Source organism: Lactuca saligna, chromosome 7 (genome assembly GCF_052625555.1).
Source record: "Lactuca saligna cultivar CGN05327 chromosome 7, ASM5262555v1, whole genome shotgun sequence".
Lineage (NCBI taxonomy): Eukaryota > Viridiplantae > Streptophyta > Magnoliopsida > Asterales > Asteraceae > Lactuca > Lactuca saligna.
The window spans coordinates 168077311-168097738 of NC_136423.1; the positions used below are offsets into that span (position 1 = coordinate 168077311).

Consider the following 20428-nt stretch of genomic DNA (forward strand, 5'->3'; position numbering starts at 1 on the left):
TCAACTCTGGTCAACGGTCCACGGTCATCTCGACTGGACTCGGCGAGTACCCTGGCGACTCGGTGAGTCTAGTCGTCCTCACAAATTCCTGGATGTTCCCTTTCTACTCGTCGAGTATCTCTCTTGACTCGACGAGTTCCTCGTGGAAGAATCGCGGGGCCACCCCGACTCCACTCGCCGAGTCTGAAGAACAACTCGGCGAGTCCCAGTGAATCTTCAAGCTACTCGCCGAGTCTGCTCATCTGACTCGGCGAGTCCATGCCATGCAGTCGATCAAACTGCTTCCTGAGATAAATATTGTCCCGAAATACACAGGCATGGGACCCTCTGGACCTCTAAAGGTCCTAATACAAGGCTATAGTCGTTTGGGAAACAAGGGTAACCATCAATCTAACCACAAAAGGGTTCCATAAACCCTAAATCCATGCACACATTCACAATACAGGAAATAATCCGAAAGGTTACCTGAATCACGTACTCTCTGTGTCCCCAAGCCTCAAAACGTGATTCCCTTGCTGTCTCATTAGCCAAAACCTTCTCCTTCTTGGACAATAACTTCTTCAAATCACCAATGATCTTCAATCCTTGCTCTGGATGCCCACAATCGATTTAGGGTTCTTCTCAGTCGGCCAAAAGACAGACAATGACGGCATAAGATCCCTTATATACGTCCCAAACTAAACGGCTAGGGTTTTCCGCTGAACAGCGTCGACTCGCCGAGTCCATAACTGGACTCGTCGAGTCCAGTCGCGAACCCGCGACCAGATCTGCGATCCTACTCGGCGAGTCAAGCTCCAACTCGCCGAGTCCCCCCTTTAAGACACCCCAAAATGTGATTTAACAATACTTTGAGATTTCGGGTTGTTACAATTCTCCCCCACTAGAATCAGACTTCGCCCTCGAAGTCTCACTCTGAAAATAGACCTGGATGCTACTCCCGCATCTCACGTTCCGGCTCCCCTAGTCACTACCGATCTCTTCCGAGGTTGCCACTGAACCAATACCAGAGGTACCTCCTTGTTCCTCGGAACCTTGATCTTCCGATCCCTGACGGCCACTGGCCTCCCAGCGTAACACATGCTCACATCCACCTAATTGTTCTCTAGTGGAACCACTGCTGACTCATCGGCTATACACTTTTTCAAATGCGACATATGAAAAGTGTCATGGATCCATCCCAATTCTGTTGGCAGCTCCAAACGGTAGGCCACCCGTCCTACCCTCGCATTTTCACTAAAAGGCCCAACATATCGGGGCCCCAATTTGCCCCTCTTCCTAAATCGAATCACCCCTTTCCAAGGAGAGACCGTCAGAAGTACGAAGTCGCCGACCTGAAACACATGCTCGTAACGGCGTCTGTCTGCATAACCTTCCTGTCAACTCTAGACGATCATTAACCTCTTATTAACCTGCTGCATCTGCACTGTCGACTAAAGCACGGTCTCAGTACTGTCCACCACTCCCTGCAACCGAGAATTACCCAAGATGCAACTTTGCTCTAAATCTCAATGATCACTCGACCCATAAGGGTTATGAAACCCTGAATCACCGGGTCCCCGATCCAAAGCCCACTATATCCATTACGGAACGAATGAGAGACCCATTCTCACTCTCAGAGCAAATCTCACGAGTTCTCCTCTTGCAATCGTATACACATGTTGCACTAGCCCCCAACATACCTTTCTCTTCCCTTACCTAGTGAAATCCGCTTGACGACCTTGTCACTACTCCATATATCGCACCCGTTCTGGATCTGCTCGCAGGGACTCTCGGGTCCATGCGTTACCTCTCCTCAGCAAATGTGGATCCGACACCACCTCCTATGCAACAGCTCAAAAGGGCGGCATACTAATGCACTAATGCTGGCTGTTGATATGGGACAACTCAACCAAGGATAATTACGTACCGCGGCTTCCTCCGAAATCTAATGCACATGCTCGAAGCATGCCTTCGAGTGTCTGGATCGTTTACTCTCTCTAAAGTGTCCTCCGATGTCATCATGGTAAGCTCATTTCCATATTCCTCTTCAAGACTGAGTACCAGATCAGCTTTTGGCTCCACGACTGAGCCCCCAACGGTCACCCATATCATGATCCAAATATCCCACTAACTTTCTCCCCGTGACCACTATCCCGACCCAGTGACACGTAAGTCACAAAATCCTCTTTTCCTCATGCGAGAAAATATAATCCAACCCAGAATCGTCTCGACTCCAATCTCTGGCTTCTGTTGCGCGTATTCCTTGCGTATCTCACCTCATCCCCCGATAGAGACGGAGACCCCATCTCGCCCCTGACCCAATATCCAAGCTCCAAAGACTCCATACCGAGGCTACCCAAACTCGAAACTCTTCCACTTCATACACTGCTCGAAAATATTCCAACATCAGAATTCTCTTGCCATCTAGTGAGTACTGCGACTCCACGCAGTATCACAACACCTTCAGAATAGTGGGTACTTCGGCTCCCCGCAGTATCACAACGCCCTCTGTCTTGTGAGTACTGCGACTCGAATACCCATCACAGACTATGTAGGCAATCAACATAACAACCGCCCATTTTGCGAAAATCCGCTCTCCCAAACAATCTCCCTGCATGCCCATACTCGAAGGCTCCCACTAGATCTGCAGATACTTGATATGCCACACGTCGATTCAATTCAGGCTTCACGAATAACTCCGAAATAAAGATATCATACCCGGATATCTCAGAATACTTCAACCGAACATCACAAGATCCTGCCCCAAGCATCATGTAGATACAATAATACATCTCCTTGGAACCCCATAAATGGATCTACATTTTTCCCACATCACAACTTTGGTGCATATAATTTCTCGATTGGAATACGAGGAAACGCTGACGCTACGAAATATGCTGATAATTCTCCGAAACCCTTCTTCCGACGCTCAAAATCCAAACAAGGATGCGCATACCGACCTACACATTCTCTATCTACTTGTAACGACACCAAACACTTGTCATGGATACATTCGTTCTCCTCCTCGAGTACTTCCCGCATTAACTCACTCTGACCCTCTTCCTCGATCACCGACACCTCTGGTCTCATGGTTTCTTATGACATATCTCTATACTTCACTTATAACCACTCTTGACAAATCCTTGCTTTCTTACATACTGCACCCGGTTCTCCCCCACTAGGGTTCGAACCATCACCAATTAGCACACACCCAACCCACAACTACTTTTCACCAGCGAAATCGTACCTGCTCCAGGAAAGTGTTACGCAACGCCCGATAATTCCCCCTTAAGAAGTCAATCAACCCCTATACTCTGAACCTCTGATGAATTCCTCAAGAACTTCTCATCACGACTGCTTCTAATCGTTCCAAATCTCATACCAATCCAACACTAAGCATCTCAACTGCTCAATAACATCCCTGGCTCATAGACTGCACCGCAATCATCGTTCCTCTCACCTCAACTCATCAACTAATGCTCCAACACCGGAATTGTCCCAAGGACAGGGACCCAATCTCAACATAGACGAAAACTCTCTGCACTGCAAAACTTGGCTGAATTCCCCGCTGCTACCACTATAACGCATCCTACTATTCTCACTTAGGTGTGGCGTGGTCTTCGACTACCTCAGTCCCAACTGACTGTCTGCTCACGATAAATCACTGCCTCGTGGCACACCTGCTACCTGATACCCTGAGGGAAAACATTGTCGATAACTACCTGCAGGGTGTACTCCCAAATCCACAACTGACACATCAAGCCCCTCCTGTATTGCTCACGAACATAAATGGCACCACCCTCCTAGAAGATGGCCTCTCCCTTATCGCCTGATTGTTTGACTCACCCGAAGTTTTCCTCTGTCTTTAACTTCTTACCAAAATACTCTGATAGACACTCGCCTTTCCCCTCGGGGAACGCCTCCCCATACTCAATCATGGTCTACAGGCCTAAAACCCATAGCGTCCGATCTCTACCTCATCGATCATGACCCGATAGCAATATAGTCACAAGCATCATCCGCTACGAACCCTGGTACTCATCCCATGACGTCCCTTCTCAATCTGTTCCGGTGTATGGTACCCGAACCATAACATTACTCCTCAATCTGCTCCAATGTATGGTACTCGAACCATAACATCTATCCTCAATCTGTTCCGATGTATGATACCCTGACCATAACATCACTCCGCAATCCGCTCCGATGTATGGTACTCGAACCACAACATCTATCCTCAATCTGTTCCGATGTATGGTACCCTGACCATAACATCACTCCGCAATCCGCTCCGATGTATGGTACTCGAACCACAACATCTATCCTCAATCTGTTCCGATGTATGGTACCCTGACCATAACATCACTCTGCATTCTGTTCCTTAGGACCTTCAGAATGCTCCTTGTATCAAGTATGGGTCCTCTGCTTTTAGTAGTACGGGCCCATACTACCTTCCACATCTACCCATACTTTCCACACGGACCATCCCAGAGTTCCTAAGTAGCTGATCGACCTACTCTTTTACCAATCCATCGTGCGTACTCGCTCCCCAGCGAAATCCTCTACTCTACCAGCGCACTCATCTAGCTAGGTTTACTCCCTAGTCCCTTCCGCTGTCCTCCCACTTCTTTTCTATCAGCTGCTGAAGAGCTCCTAATGATGCCAACCATCTACCTCCTGAGTATCGTCATACTCACTTAGTAGCTGACTCCCATTATCGAGAATTCCACAAAGCACAAAGCAAGCAGCATTCGAGCATCGAAGAATACATAGGACTCCCTATCTATGATAGCTCCACCTTCTCGGCTCATCCTCGGAAGTACCACTGAACTCTGTAGCTCTACCCCTCGTGCGTCCTAACTGGATACTCTCACTCATCACATATTCAAAAGCATAACGCACATATGACAACAAATCCTAGGCTAAGGCATCACAAATCAGGCCATTCTAGTCCTAACATATGAAATACCTAGCCTGTCTCTAGCATGCAATAATATCTCATAAAGTGCATAATAGATATTTCATAACACAAAAGAAAGGGTATTTTGGGAAATCACTGTTTGGCTCTGGCTGATTGTACACACTGCTCTTTCTTGCATTCTCTTTGAACTCTTATCCACTTTTAGAAAACTATTTATTTGAAAACTTTTTCTTATTTCCTCAGTTTGAGTCCAGATTTACCCGAAGGCGCATCCGAATCCCTCAAACCAAGGCTCTGATACCAATTTGTACCACCGTAAATTTCAAGGCAAAATTTTCATTTAATTAATCAAATTATTATTAAATCACTTGTTTAAAATCTCATACACATTTGAATTACAAAAACATAGTTCCATTTTCACTTAGTAGAAAACCAGGATCCTCCAGAATACAACTCTTTCTTTGGTGTGTACAATCGAGCCGGTGCCATCCCGCGTTACTGAAAGAACCTGAAACAACATAACATAAAACACTGTAAGCACGAAGCTTAGTGAGTTCCCCAATATACACCTTACGCACATACGCCTTTCCAGGCCCTGACCTTCCGGTCCACTTCACAATGCCTTCCGGCCCATGAGATAATCGCCTTCCGGCCCATAACGTGTTGCCTTCCGGCCCATAGTACATATTGCCTTCCGGCCCATAACATATTGCCTTCCGGCCCATAACATATTGCCTTTCGGCCCAAAACATATACGGCACATAATACATTTACTCTAACACATAAAGCACATATATCATATATCATACCTGACCTTTCTGTCACATAACACTTTGCCTTCCGGCCCATATAAACATGCATATCACGCGTAGCAACTAACTTTCCATTTATAGCATATATACATAACACATAACATGTTCGACCTTCCGGTCACACAATCAAACCCTTCCGGGTACAGTATAGTGAGAAGACTCACCTCGCGGATACTGGAAGTTAGCAACTCCTAAAATCCCTTGCACTTGATCCGCCGAGCTACAAGCTCCCTATAACATCATATATCTCTTATTAATACTTCTATCTTCCACGTTAACTGACCCTAAGAAATCACACAGGTCAACTCTGGTCAACGGTCCACGGTCATCTCGACTAGACTCGGCGAGTACCCTGGCGACTCGGCGAGTCTAGTCGTCCTCACAAATTCCTGGATGTTCCCTTTCTACTCATCGAGTATCTCTCTTGACTCGACGAGTTCCTCGTGGAAGAATCGCGGGGCCACCCCGACTCCATTCGCCAAGTCTGAAGAACAACTCGGCGTGTCCCAGTGAATCTTCAAGCTACTCGCCGAGTCTGCTCATCTGACTCGGCGAGTCCATGCCATGCAGTCGATCAAACTGCTTCCTGAGATAAATATTGTCCCGAAATACACAGGCGTGGGACCCTCTGGACCTCTAAAGGTCCTAATACAAGGCTATAGTCGTTTGGGAAACAAGGGTAACCATCAATCTAACCACAAAAGGGTTCCATAAACCCTAAATCCATGCACACATTCACAATACAGGAAATAATCCGAAAGGTTACCTGAATCACGTACTCTCTGTGTCCCCAAGCCTCAAAACGTGATTCCCTTGCTGTCCCATTAGCCAAAACCTTCTCCTTCTTGGACAATAACTTCTTCAAATCACCAATGATCTTCAATCCTTGCTCTGGATGCCCACAACCGATTTAGGGTTCTTCTCAGTCGGCCAAAAGACAGACAATGACGGCATAAGATCCCTTATATACGTCCCAAACTGAACGGCTAGGGTTTTCCGCTGAACAGCGTCGACTCGCCGAGTCTATAACTGGACTCGTCGAGTCCAGTCGCGAACCCACGACCAGATCTGCGATCCTACTCGGCGAGTCAAGCTCCAACTCGCCGAGTCCCCCCTTTAAGACACCCCAAAATGTGATTTAACAATACTTTGAGATTTCGGGCTGTTACAAATCTGCATCAAACTGATCATGGACAAATTCAGATTGGCATATACTATCTGAACTTAAATATCCAACCTCATCTCCTGGAAACTTCAATAGCAAACGGTCATTTATTTCCTGAACCACTTCATTCTTTGGAGCTAGTATTGCTCTTTCTTGAAAATAACTTGTATTGTTGTAATTATCCAAAATCGAAGGATATACAAACTCAATTAACGAACCTATAGGATCCTTTGGATCACTAATGAGAATATCATCTGGAATATCAATAACCGTTTCGCTGTCATTCTGACCACCAAGTTTTCCTTCTCCTATATCCAATAGCCATTCTGCAAAATCTTTTATTTTTTCTACAGCAGACTGATCCCTTCCAACCGTTAGCCTCATGTTTTTTGTTAACTTATGGATTTTGCAATGTTGCCATAAATATGAAGAACTTAAAGAAGCGTTAACAATGTTTTGTCTGCTACCACCCGGAATAACAGGCAAAATTTGTCTGAAATCTCCTCCAAAAACAATAACTTTCCCTCCAAATGGAATATTCAACTCGGTAGAATTTTTAGACCTCAATACATCTTTTAAACTTCGATCTAAAGCTTTAAATGCATGCTTATGGACCATAGGTGCTTCATCCCAAATTATCAAAGATGTTTTTCTCAATAAGCTAGCGAGCTCACTACTTCGATTTATTTTACATACAGAATCCTCAGTAAGTTCAAATGGAATTATAAATCGAGAGTGAGATGTTCTACCTCCGGGCAATAATAACGAAGCAATTCCACTTGAAGCAACATTTAAAACGATATGACCATCACATCTAATTGCTGCAGATATTGTCTTCCATAAAAAAGTTTTAACTGTTCCACCATAACCATAAACAAAGAAGACACCTCCTTTATTTTTTTTAACTGCACCCATGATATCAAGGAAAATGTCACGTTGATCATTTGTTAATGCAAGAAACATATGGTCAAACTCAGTCTTTACAATGGAAATGTCATAATCTAGCTCCTCGGTGATAAGTCGATTGTTTGAAGAAGAAACAGAATCAACGTCCGGGTAAGGCATGTTTTTATAATTTTTCAGAGTGTTGTTGTTACGAAGTAAAATCTGTTCTATCTCGTACAGAGTTAAGTTCATAAGCCGATCTTCACTAAGAGTTAAGCTTGGAGGACAAAATATCAAATTAATTACATATATTATTACCAATGTTTACTTATAATTAAAAATTTATCAAATGTATGTTAGAAAATAAATATTTTAATTTTTAAATAAATAATAATAATAAAATTTTAATACCTGATAACTTTAATCTCTGTCGTTGATTATAAAGAATTCCATCCGCCAAATATTCCCATGTATTTTCCCAAACAACTTCTGGTTTAGACATACTGTTACACATCAACAATGTGGCAAATAAGAATCGTAGATAAAAACCAGTTCCAGAATGACTTGCTTCTTTAATTGCATCGATGTATTCTTTGTCATCATCCAAAAGCCCAAGAGCATAACAAGCATCTCTAAAAGACAAATATTCTTCACCATTTACTGTGCGAATCTCTTCAAATGATCTCGGACCTTTCACCTTATTTAAAAGAATCCTTAAGAAATAAGCTTCCTCTAGATTAGGTGAAACCGAATGAATTCTACCAATGCACTTTCCTACTTCCCTAGGCTTCCAAAACCTATTCTTACGATTCCAAACAAACTTTGTAGGAAACTCAACATACGTAAGTTTTCGTGCATCACTTGAAATTACATTACACTCCATCCAAGATGTGAACATTGAAGTAGCAACAGAAGGTTTGTCCAAAACATCATCAATATCATCGTCTTCCCCATATACAATCTGCTGTTGACCAGGAAGATGAAAAGGTAGTCTAACCACAGAAGGATATCTGTAATGAACATCATATGTAAAAATTCTCCATGATGCTTCACATGCAGATAAATATCTACAATCGTAATATTCATTTATTTCATCGACAGCATCATGATTATCACAATCATTGTTGCTTCGTACAACGGCAATTGTAGCTCTATCTGGTCCTTTGTTTATGTATTTGAATAAATACTTTATAGATGATCCCTGATTGCACCATTCAACATTAATATGTGTCTGATATCTTTTCAATAGATATTTGTTGTAGGGGACAACATTTCTATTATCCAACTTGACACCTGATTTTTCAACAAAATGACCATTGTTTCTTCTCCTATATAAGGGAAAACCATCCTGATCAACAGATGTATGATTGCAGAATTGCTTTGGAAAGTTTTTAGAGCACTTTTTGTCCACCATGCATGGGCAATTGATATTTTCAGCTCCACATGGACCATGAATCATGAACTCATTCACAAGTGAATACAATTCAGGATCTTCATCTTTGTTTGGTATTTCGGCGGATATTATGGGATTGATTAATTCAACAGTGGGTAGCTTGTAGTCAGAATGCATGAATAGACATATATGACTATGTGGCAAACCTCTTTTTTGAAATTCAATTATATAAACAACTGCAAAATATTTTGCACAAAAAAATATGGTTAGACCATAAGCAAAATGTTAAAAATATGAAATAAAAAGCATTTAATCTCATGAATTATGAAATAAGTTAATTTTAAATACCTGCTTGAACTATGCCGAAGATATGATTCTTCCTTAAGTCTTTAATAAATGCATCAAGCTTGATCTTGAACAACCTACATAGTATATCAGGTCTGTCTTCTGGTTGAAGTGAAGTATCCTTAAGAAACCTTTTCACCTCTGGCCATTTGGGATTACACGTAAAGGTTATGAAGAAATCAGGATATCCATACCTTTACATAACGACATGGCATCCAAATAGTTTTGAAGCATATAGCGTGCACCACCAGTAAATGATGAAGGTAATATCACACGTTGTCCGACGTTGGAGATACTTGTAGCTCCTTGAGCTTTTTGCTTACGTAAATTCTCATAAGACTCGTATCTAAGAACATGTTGTTTTCTGCGTATGTAATGCAATCTCTCACTTTCAATCATAGTATACGCATCTACCATAAATTGTTGAAACAACCTTTTTGAATTAAGAATCAGTGAGAACGAATGATCCCTGTCTTGAATTCTAAAAGCAAAAAATTCTCTCATTGTACATGTCGCCCGCTTGCTGTTGGTTGTATCTGTAATTCCTCTATGAAGAATGTCAACACTATAACCATCATCCCTATATGGAAATAGTAGTGGATATTGGAGAGGAAGGTAAGAAGGATGCAATTCACTGATACGTTGTAGAAAACCCGATTTTGTTTGAACAACGATATCCCTATTTTCAATCGAATCTGAAATGTCACCTACAATTAAATCTGCAACCTCAGAAGCAGTTGGTAGGTTATATGTTCTTCCATCACGATTCCTTTTCCCGATAATTCTTAACTTCATATCAACGTGAGGATTTTTCTGAAAAGCATCTCTTACCATTCTATAAGAGCTAACCAAGACTTTATTTGAATCTAGCATGACCTTCAATTCTTCAATAATTTCATTATCAAATGATGTAGATTGTTGGTTTTCCCCACTATATGAAAGGAAAATATAAATAACATCAGCAATATATATATATATATATATATATATATATATATATATATATATATATATATTAAAATAGAGTATGAATAAGAAAAATGAAAATTTACCGAAAACATCTCTGCCTATATGAATTTTTAATTATCAGTATCATAAATGTATAACCGAGAGACTTTTGCTGGTAAAGGACTTCCAATACTATGATAATTTTGGCCACCAAGTCTGAAAATGTATGGAGCATTTCCTTTGTTGATTGAAGTATCAATCTTACCACCCATCGATGTAAAAGAAAACATTGAATTGTAACGTCGTATATTTTTCCTGAAGTTTTTGCTTTTACAATCGTTTGATTGAAACATTCTTTCATAAGTTGGTGGTGCCTTTTTTAAATCTGGTAGTTGAACCTTGCCATAACCACAACATAATGAAAAATTTGTGCTCTTTTTTTGTTTGCCTCTAATGGATTCATTTGTCCATAACTTTGCACGACATGTTTGGCATACAACAATCTGATCACCATGATCCAAATATTCTGTAAAAAAATTAAGTGTTATTAATATAATACTAACTTTATAAATATATACCATATAGGAATTGATTTGTAAAAAATAATAAAAATGGATATATTTTTGTTTACCTTTGGAAATACCAACGATTAAGTTTTCAGATACGACCTCATGTATATTTTCTACATCTGCTGTCAGGTCAATTAATGGAATAGGAGATAAATGTTTCGATTTCCTTTTTAATTTATGACATCCTGGATTTAACATGATCGATGATGAAGATTGACATATTGTAGATGCAGTTCTGGATGTCATATCTTTTGAAAGCACAGAGTAGTTACTTTTATTTGCTAACGTTGAAGTGGGGTAATTATTGAAACCAATGTTAGCTGAAACAAATAATAGTATATTAAAAAAAGATTATAAATTTATTAGAGAATGCATCATAGTAAATTTAAAAAGAAAATTATTACCATGTGTAATGTTAGATAACGGAGTTCTAACATTTATGTATAAAGGAGAAAATTGTAAGGGCGTATTTTCATTTCCTCGAGATCTATATGAATGAACATTTTCATTTTGAAGACCAACGCTCTTAAATTGATCTGCAAAAAAATATATTATAAAAAATTGAAGACATGACGTAAAAAACAAAATAAGAAGGTAAAATTATATAAGATTATAGGTAAGAAGGTAAAATTATATAAGATTATAGGGTAATAACATAAAAAGATGAGAATTTATGTATTGTATTTTTCAGTTAAAAGAAGTGTAAAACGTGGTTGATTTTAATAAGAAAATTACAGCTATCCATGTTTTTAAAGACATGTGGAGTTGATGGATTTAGAATGCTGAATCTTATATTTGTTGTCTTCAATCGCTTATTATCCAAATATAATTTTCTCCGTCTTCTATTCTCTTTTGCTTGCAAGTAGTAGATATGGTTGTTTTTTTCTGCATAAGAAATATAAGCATATGATATAAAGTTAACAATAGGTAGATAATTGTATTGATATAGAATATTAATAATAGTGAAGAAATAAATGTACCTTTGTAACCTTTGTTAAAAAATATTCCAGATGATGAAGATTCAACGTACAACAAAGCAGATAACATATTTGTTTTTTCTTGTCATGTTAATACGGGTTGGTGTCATAATAGTACATATTTTTATGTTATTAAAAAATATACAAAGAACTTAAAAAATATGTAAAAATAAAATTAAAAAATGGTAAATGATAAACATACCGTTGTTAATTGAAGAAAGAACATTAGTAGCGGTTGAAGATTGTTGGATTGATGTAGCAGACAAATTAACGTGTTGTCTATTTTCTAAGTAAAAAGTATTTAATTTTCTAGTCTTTTTAGAATTAACCGACTTCATGATCTGCTTGCGTTCTGAACAATTAACACAATTCAGTTAAAAAAATAAATGCTATGCACATAATTCATAAAACAACACAACCGGATTTATTATTTAAAATTAGACAAAAGTCATTGAAAAAATAAATAAAGTAAATATAATATAAGTGGGACCGTAGTTGTAATGTAGTTACAATCTAATATTTTTATGTCAATAAAACCTAAATATAAAATAATGACAATACCACTAAATCATTTGTCTTAAAAATGATTTGTACATCAATATTATATACATCAATACCACTAATTTTTTTTTTAAATTATAAATTGTAATATAGAAATGCAGTTTAGTATTGTCATTATAGTCATAGATTTATTATAGGTTAATAATTTTTTTACTTTATACACTTTGAAATGTATAATTTATCATTAATATCCCCTATTTTCAAAAATTGGCAGCCACGTATGAAACATCCCTAACCTCCCAAACCTAACATACGAATCTACATTTCTCCATTTCCAGGTATTCGAAAAAGAAAGAAATGACGAATGGATGGGTACAATTAAACGTAGCCCTAAACATATCTATCCAATTGACTACAAATCTCGTTTGTGGCGTACAAAAAATGAAATGGAGCTATCATTCAGAATGTGTATGTAGGTCAGAACCTTGACGATTAAACAACATAGAACGATTTGTGTCGATATTCTCGAAAATCAGGAAATGAGAAGGATGCGATTAGTTACATATTATCGGGTGTTTTGAAATGGAATGTGGAACGATTCGGAAGAGGATATCGTCACTAGAGACTTACATCAATTAATAGTCGATGAAGGAAGTGACGAAGGTAAGAGATGTGGAAGAGAAACTTACAACCAAAGTCGATGTCGAACTTAGAGACTTACATCAATAAATAGTCGATGTCGAACTCAGAGACTGAAGAAACGAAAAATTGGGGGTTGAAGACAGCAAGATTGAAGGTAAGAGATGGTCAATAGTTTGTGAATCTTAGGTTTTATTAATAGAACATACATTATTGGGAAGAAATTTACCTGGTTTTGTTTTTGCAGAACTCTTGTTTATAAAGATATTAGCGAAAACTGAAGAACTTCAAAAGAATACCTCAAAATCGATTAAGAATGGAAACACAATCAGGTATTTTTCAATTTGCTAAAAGTTTTGAATTTCGTATTGTGTGAGTATTATTTTAAAATTTTGAAATTTGAATTTTCTAAACATTAGGCTTAATTTTGTGCAAAATTATTCACTGATTTATATTAATACGAGTAAATAAAAAAATACCTTGAAGTTTCATTTTTTGTGATATTTGTTAATATTATTTAATTTAGATTGGATTTTAAAATTTTATTTGTACAAAAATAATTTCATATTAAAAAAAAAACCACCGTGTGTTGAAAACAATATTTATATTTAGTATTATGCATAATTCTTGTATTTGGAAACTAAAACTTATTAATTTGTTTATTGTACCTTGCATTTTCTTATTTAGTCAAAACAAAAGAAACTAAAAAACTATTTATTATGTTATCATATTTGATTAAAAAGTAGATAAGATATCTGAAAAGTAATTATATGATTGATAAAGATTACAAACCATTGACCTGATGTTTCTCTTAGATGGATTGTTTTGCCCTTTTGGTTTTGCTATAAGTTGGAATGTTTTTCCCTTTTGTGTTGGGTGGCTTCATTTATGTTGTTTACTATTTCAATTTGTTGTCTTTTTCTTGCTAGACCCTGGTATACTTGGTTTGGGATGTCTGCTGATTCTTGCTTCCTTCATATGAGGTTTATTGGCCTTTTTGCCCTTGTTGATGCTCCTGGTATGTTTTATGTCGCTTTATAGTTGATTGCCTTTTTTTTTTGGTTCATTCCTATTAGTCCGTTGCCCTTTATGTGGCTTTATATGAGAAGTAGGCCGCTATATTATGAAATAAGTTATTTGGTAAAACGGTCCATATATAAGGGCAGAATTGTCGTTTTCTATTAAAAATAAATAATGATAGTTTTTTAGTATACGACATAAACAGAAAAACAAACAATGATAGGAACAAGGCAAGATTAATAGGAAAGGGCATAATTGTTGGATTAGTGTCTAAGTCCATAACTATTTTGGTATGTACTTGACCCGATGGTGCATGGTCCTTTTGGGTTGCCTTCACCAAAGCAACTTGATAGGATGATTTATGGAGAGTAAGGATTAAATATGATTTATTAATATATTATGGGAATAATATATTAAAGGAGAAATCATATTGTTTAATTAATATTAGTCAATAGTTAATTGGTAATTAGTTTTGTGACTAAAAGAGATTAATTAAACTTAAGGGACTGGAATTGTAATTATAGGATAATTGCAATTTGGGCCATGGATTGCCTTGCATTAAGGGATGGACGAATTCTAATGGGAAACCCATAAAGAAATCGTCCATAGGCTTGATAAAAGGAGTCTATGGGTTGCTTAGGGCTTAAGCATCCAAATTAAGGTTTCCTTGTTAGATAACCCTAATAGCCCAACTATATATAAAGACCCCTTAAGGCTAAAAAACGTAGCTAAGGTTCTTGTAAGGGTTTACACACATTTTTGGGAGCCTCCAACCTCTCTCCTCTTCATCCTCTTGCTTATGGTGTTTGTGAACCATTAGAGGAGTGACACTTGTGACTCTAAGCATTCCAAAGTCAATACAAGGAGATTTGGGATTGTTATTGCTACATAACAATCAAGGTAACACTATAAACTTATTCTCATGTTAATATGATTATATGTATGCTAGAATTAGTGTTTATAGTCTTGGATTCAAAGCATGTACAATAGAGAAACCTAGATCCAAGCATTAGGGTTTGTATGAGCACATAGGATGTCTTATGACCAAAACCCATCAGTGGTATCAGAGCCTAGATTGGTTTCAATTGTATTGATGCATTGTATAACTGAAAAATTTGATTTTTTGGATTCTAGAGGCTGGACTCGCCGAGTCCATGGCTGAACTCGCCGAGTCCATGGCTGAACTCGCCGAGTCCATGCAGACTCGACGAGTCCATGCCTGACTCGACGAGTCAACTCGTCAGATAATGTTTATCTCGGGATTTCTTGCTGTTTTTGCATATGGATAGTTACCTTATCATGTTAGATCAATATAAATCCGATTTTATGATATATATGACTATATTCTTGATCAAATTAAAGATAATTATCAATTAATAAGATAATTGTTTCCTTATAAGATAATTGATTAATTATTTTGCAAGAAATCATTAAATAAATCAAATATGGATAATTATGTGATTAAATGTTAATTTAAAATTATTTGTTATTTGATCCTTGTTGTTATGAAAGGTTTCATATTTTCCCCTTTAGGTTTTATAGTTTAAATTTGAACCCAAAAGTTTTGGATTTTTTGAAATTTAAATAGTTAAAACCCAAATGTTTTGAAAAAAGGTTTCAAAACTTGCCCTCAAGTTTTGGAATTTAAAAGTTGATTAAAAGGTTTAATTAGAAATGTTAAATTCTAAAAACTCTAGTAATGTTTTGAAAAGTTCAAATCACACCCTTATGGTTTTATTAATTAATTAAGGAGTATAATTAAAAGAGGTTTAATAAATCCATGAAAGTTTAGGTTAACCTTTTAATTGAATTAAAAGTGTAATTGTTAAAGTTAACCATATAGTATTTTAAAAGTATAAAATACACTCTATACTATATATAACATTAAAAGTCTAACATTATATATATGTATGAGTAAAAGTCAGTCTTGCCGTTAGTAGGCCTCATTCACGAAACTGGTCTATAAGGGGTGTTTAAGGAAATTGCCTATAAAATGGCGATTGAATGGGTATCCACTCTTACCCACCGCACTCTTGACTAGTGGAGGGTCGTTAGCCGAACGGGTAGGATAGGACGAAACCTTCCATTATAAGTATAATGAAATACAAAGTAACTAAATGTTTTTCAAATTCCCAATCTTAGTTACTTAGGCAAAAGTGAATTGATGCAATTCCATGAAATTACACTTTGTGCCCTTGCGAAGACGTTAGTGGAGCGTGTGTGGTTTACCGGCATACTAAATGGTTCTAAGCAAAGGTAGCAAAGGGTGACTCAATGTTTGTCATAGTTCGGTGGAGCGTGTGTGGTTTACCGGCACATCGAATAGGTGATTGTAACATGTGAGGGCACCATGTAATTTGCATGGTTATTCACACCCGCTTTGTGATCCTCGGCATCCCAGTCACAAACAAGAGGGGCATATCGAGATTTAAACATGCCATTGAAATGTTCAATGAATCTCAAAGGATCTAGGAGTTTTCATAGATTTAAAACTTAAATTTCTTTTTCGTTTTTCATGGTGGAAATTAGTGAATCATCATTCACTTACCTTCAAATGTTCTGCAATTTGGGTTACGGCATCCCTCTCCCGAGTTGTAGGATATTGTGTTGGGTCCTAGCCTTGGAATTTCATTTGGGTGATTTACCAGGGACTCAATCAATCAGCCTTGAATTCGTTTTTCTCCCGATGTCAAAGTTCGACAACTATGGTCTTCTCAAATCCCGTGGAACAAGCTTTCCACATGAAGATGATATTCCACGATTCGATCGAGGAAAGAGAAATCATGCTTCACTTCCTCCTCCTCCAATTATTCTCCCTAACCCACAAGATTGTAAAATTGAAAGGTTCAATATCACTCATGCCCTTTTGGCAAGTAAACGTAATAAGGGAAAGTCCGTGTGTGCACACGTCCTAGGGATGAAGTCACACATTGATAGGTTAAGAATGATGGGATCCGTTGTCGTTGAAAAGATGGCTGTTGATTGGGTTCTTCAATCACTTCCTAACTCATATAGTGAGTTCGTAAGAGAGTACTATATGATGAACCGCGATGTGACCCTTATAGATCTCACCTATATGCTTATTGCTGCTGAATCAGCAATGGTTTGGCGCAACAGAAAAGCAAAGTTGATTGGTGAATCTGCCTTCGAGACCTCTATGGATATAGACAATGGCAATGAAAGACATGCAATGATCGAAAAGTTTGATCGTAAGAGAAAGGCGATGTCTGAAGTAGTTCCATGTGTTGTTCCAAAAGGAGTCAATTTGCTTTTATTGCCAAGAGAAAGGGCATTGGAGACGAAGCTGCCCTATTTACCTAAGAGATCTAAGAGATGGGAGAGTCGAAACGTATGGCTCTAATTTAGGTAAAATCCATTGACTAACTCTTTTAAGCTTCATTCTAGATTCTGAATACATAATGTGATAAGATTACAATTGATGTTTAGAAGGATCAAAGAAAAGAAAAGAAGCTTAAGGGAAGAAGTGAGCAGAATCTAACCGTGAAGGAATGGATTTCGATTGCGTTTCTCGAAGATTAGATTCTTGAGCTACTACTTAGAGTTAGAATTAGATTGCTAAGAAAGATGTATTCGCATAAGTTTTTCAATGAGTTGCATTGTGAAGGACAAATTTTTCCGCAATAAAATAAATTTTGATTTTAAATTTTATTTATTTATCCTTACAATGACGTGTATGAAAAATTGATGTTAAAATTATTAGCAATAATGGATTTGTTTGTTATTGTGTTATGGAAAGTCAAGAATTTACCAAATAGGGAGAGTTTCTCATCGCCCAAGTTTCAATTGGACAGAAACTTGGAATCATGCAACTTCGTTGCATGATGAATGAGAAATTTCATATTTGATAATTAGACTAATTCGTTGACAAAGTGTCAAGTGAAGGACTAGGAGATCGAGTACACAAAGTTGTGTGTTGATCAAGTTCACCATAAGAGTAACAAAGATATTCGTCATGATTTACTAAAGGTTTAGTAAATATGATTATACTTATAAGATTAAGTGTAATTTTGAATTGATTAAAGGGTTTAGATCAATAGCAAAACGAATAAGAAGAATCAAGTAGGCAGAAAGATAAGAGTTTCTCCATTCTAAGAAGAAGGGAGAGTAGCTTTTATGCTTTATGATAGGTCTCAATGATTAATAACCATATCTCAATTGATCCTCTAAGTGAGTCTTGGTACAATTGTATGTCCAAGAAGAGGAATCAAAGATTGAAGAAATGGTCAAATCAAGAAGTCAATCATACTTCATTCCAAAACAAGTCTTAAAGTCAAGATTGTGACATTGAGTGAATAGTATTAAGAAGGTTTATAACATTCATCAATTGTGGAAAGTTGTGATGTCTTGAATAAGAAAAAAGACCAACTAGGACCAATTTGTGAAGTGTTTTGATAAAAACTACACTAACTCTTGAATATTTGTTTGTCAAGAAATGTTTATTGACAAAAGAATCTTATATGTCAAGGAGTCAGTGGGAGTCTTAATGGTCTTGAAAAGTTTCAAGAACAAATCAAATAAACCTTATCGATCATCACTAGCGCACGAGTTGAGGTTTACAACTTATCGTGAAGACATTATTTTGTTTCTGTACCAATCCAATCGAGTTAATTATGCATGTGAGTCCTATGAGTTCTCATTTGAATGCGTAAAAGGCAAGGACCTTGATCAATGAAAGGTACATTGATAGGAAAAAGGTAAGATGCTTAACTACTTGGAAGACGTGGTGGGCAGCTGTGCTTCCATAAGGCAAGAAATCAAGATTAAGAAAGTTCGATCCATATGAGTTTGAATTTTTCGTAAACTTTGGTTTTAACAAATTCGCATGGATAGGAACACATACACCGTTTAAATCTAAGTGTCATAAGATTTCCTCCTTCATGAAAATGATTGTGAGAAAATGCTTTCACTAAGAAAGATTTTAAAAGATAGTGATTGTAAAATTGCATTCTCAAATTCGATCATGGTTACGGCATCCCTTTCCATAATTTGAATTGTGAGGTTTGGCAATTAGTCTTAATTGTTAAGACACACATATGAACTATCTAAGGCAAAGGTGTATAAGTTCAAGAAGCCTTGATAAAAGATTATCAAAGCACTAAGTATTAGAAACATGAACTTAAGAAATTCAATAAGTATTGTTTTTCTGAAAGTTAAGATGTTTATGAATACATGTCGCAGCTAGTGGGAGCATAAGTGTTATGTTTTATAATAATCATCATGATAGTGGGAGCATAAATGTTATGATTGTATGATTATTAAGGCACGTATTGCATAGTTGGCAATATTAATTATAGAAAACAAGAGTCATACTTTGCAAAGTTGTAAGAGTTGAAAGGTTGTTTTGCTATAATTAAGGGAGAGAATATTATGCTTCATTTCAAATCTAAAGGATTAGGTTGCGAAATGTTGATAAATTTAGTCAAAGGTACATAGTGTGTTCTTAAAATTTCGATTGTGATTACGGCATTCCTCTTCGCAATTCTAATTTTGAGAACATAGCAAATAAAACATTGTGCGTCGTGTCCCATACGCTTCGGGTATAGGATCGATTGCAAATGCTTGACCATTCTAAAATTTTCCAAATGTCTAGTGCATTTAGAGGGAAAAGGGACTAGAATTGGTTTTGACTAAAATAATTAAACAACTATCAAAGGACAATCCAAAGTTCGACGAGGATTGGTCGCTTGTGAGTAGTTGGAAGTATAGTATTGGAAATTATGGAAGTGTTTCCATATTGGATGGACAATATCGACATCATTACGAATAGATAAGATTCTATTAAGAATGAGTTGTCATATGGAAAATATGGAAGTGTGTCCATGTTAGGAAGTAAATATTGAAAATCTATGTCTAGATTAGAAACTTTTATGCAAAAGGATGTTCAAAGGAATGTACTTTGAGTGAGAGACATCATATCTAAGGAATTGTCTTGTAACAATCTCCGATAGAGGAATTTGTAATATCATTGGCAATTGTCTTTGTGACTTTGGTGCAGTGACATTACAAAAGGATCGTTGCATAAAGTGTTAGAATCTAGTATGTTCTATAAGTAACAAGAATTTGATATTCTTACACTTAAGAAAATGGATTTGGAGTTGTAAAATGAGAATGATTGGAAATGTGTTCAATTTGTCTATTTCACAAAAGTAAGAAGCATAGGTAAACATTGTGTGCATGCTAGGAGCATGGGACAAGTGTTGGAATTCAAATGCGAAGCTGATTACCCGAAACGACAAATAATGAGTAATCGATATGG

At 37.2% G+C, this 20428-nt stretch overlaps 1 protein-coding gene across 1 annotated transcript; it reads right to left on the minus strand.

Moving 5' to 3' along the window:
• Positions 1-6874: 6874 nt before the first annotated feature.
• On the minus strand, positions 6875-10331 carry LOC145007436 (uncharacterized). The gene is made up of 5 exons (XM_078966373.1): positions 9692-10331; positions 9501-9638; positions 8171-9388; positions 7781-8019; positions 6875-7708 (listed from the first exon to the last, which is right to left on the minus strand). Exons 1-5 carry the CDS (start codon positions 10329-10331, stop codon positions 6875-6877), a joined length of 3069 nt encoding a protein of 1022 aa, XP_078822499.1.
• Positions 10332-20428: the final 10097 nt, after the last annotated feature.

Bases quoted from the DNA above. Each gene is read 5' to 3' on its own strand.
- LOC145007436 (XM_078966373.1), bottom strand. From the start codon at position 10,331: ATGGTAAGAGATGCTTTTCAGAAAAATCCTCACGTTGATATGAAGTTA. The intron at 9,389-9,500 runs GTATTTAAAATT...AATATTTTGCAG, and splicing joins CTTCGGCATAGTTCAAGCAG to TTGTTTATATAATTGAATTT. The intron at 8,020-8,170 runs GTATTAAAATTT...CTCTTAGTGAAG, and splicing joins ACAGAGATTAAAGTTATCAG to ATCGGCTTATGAACTTAACT.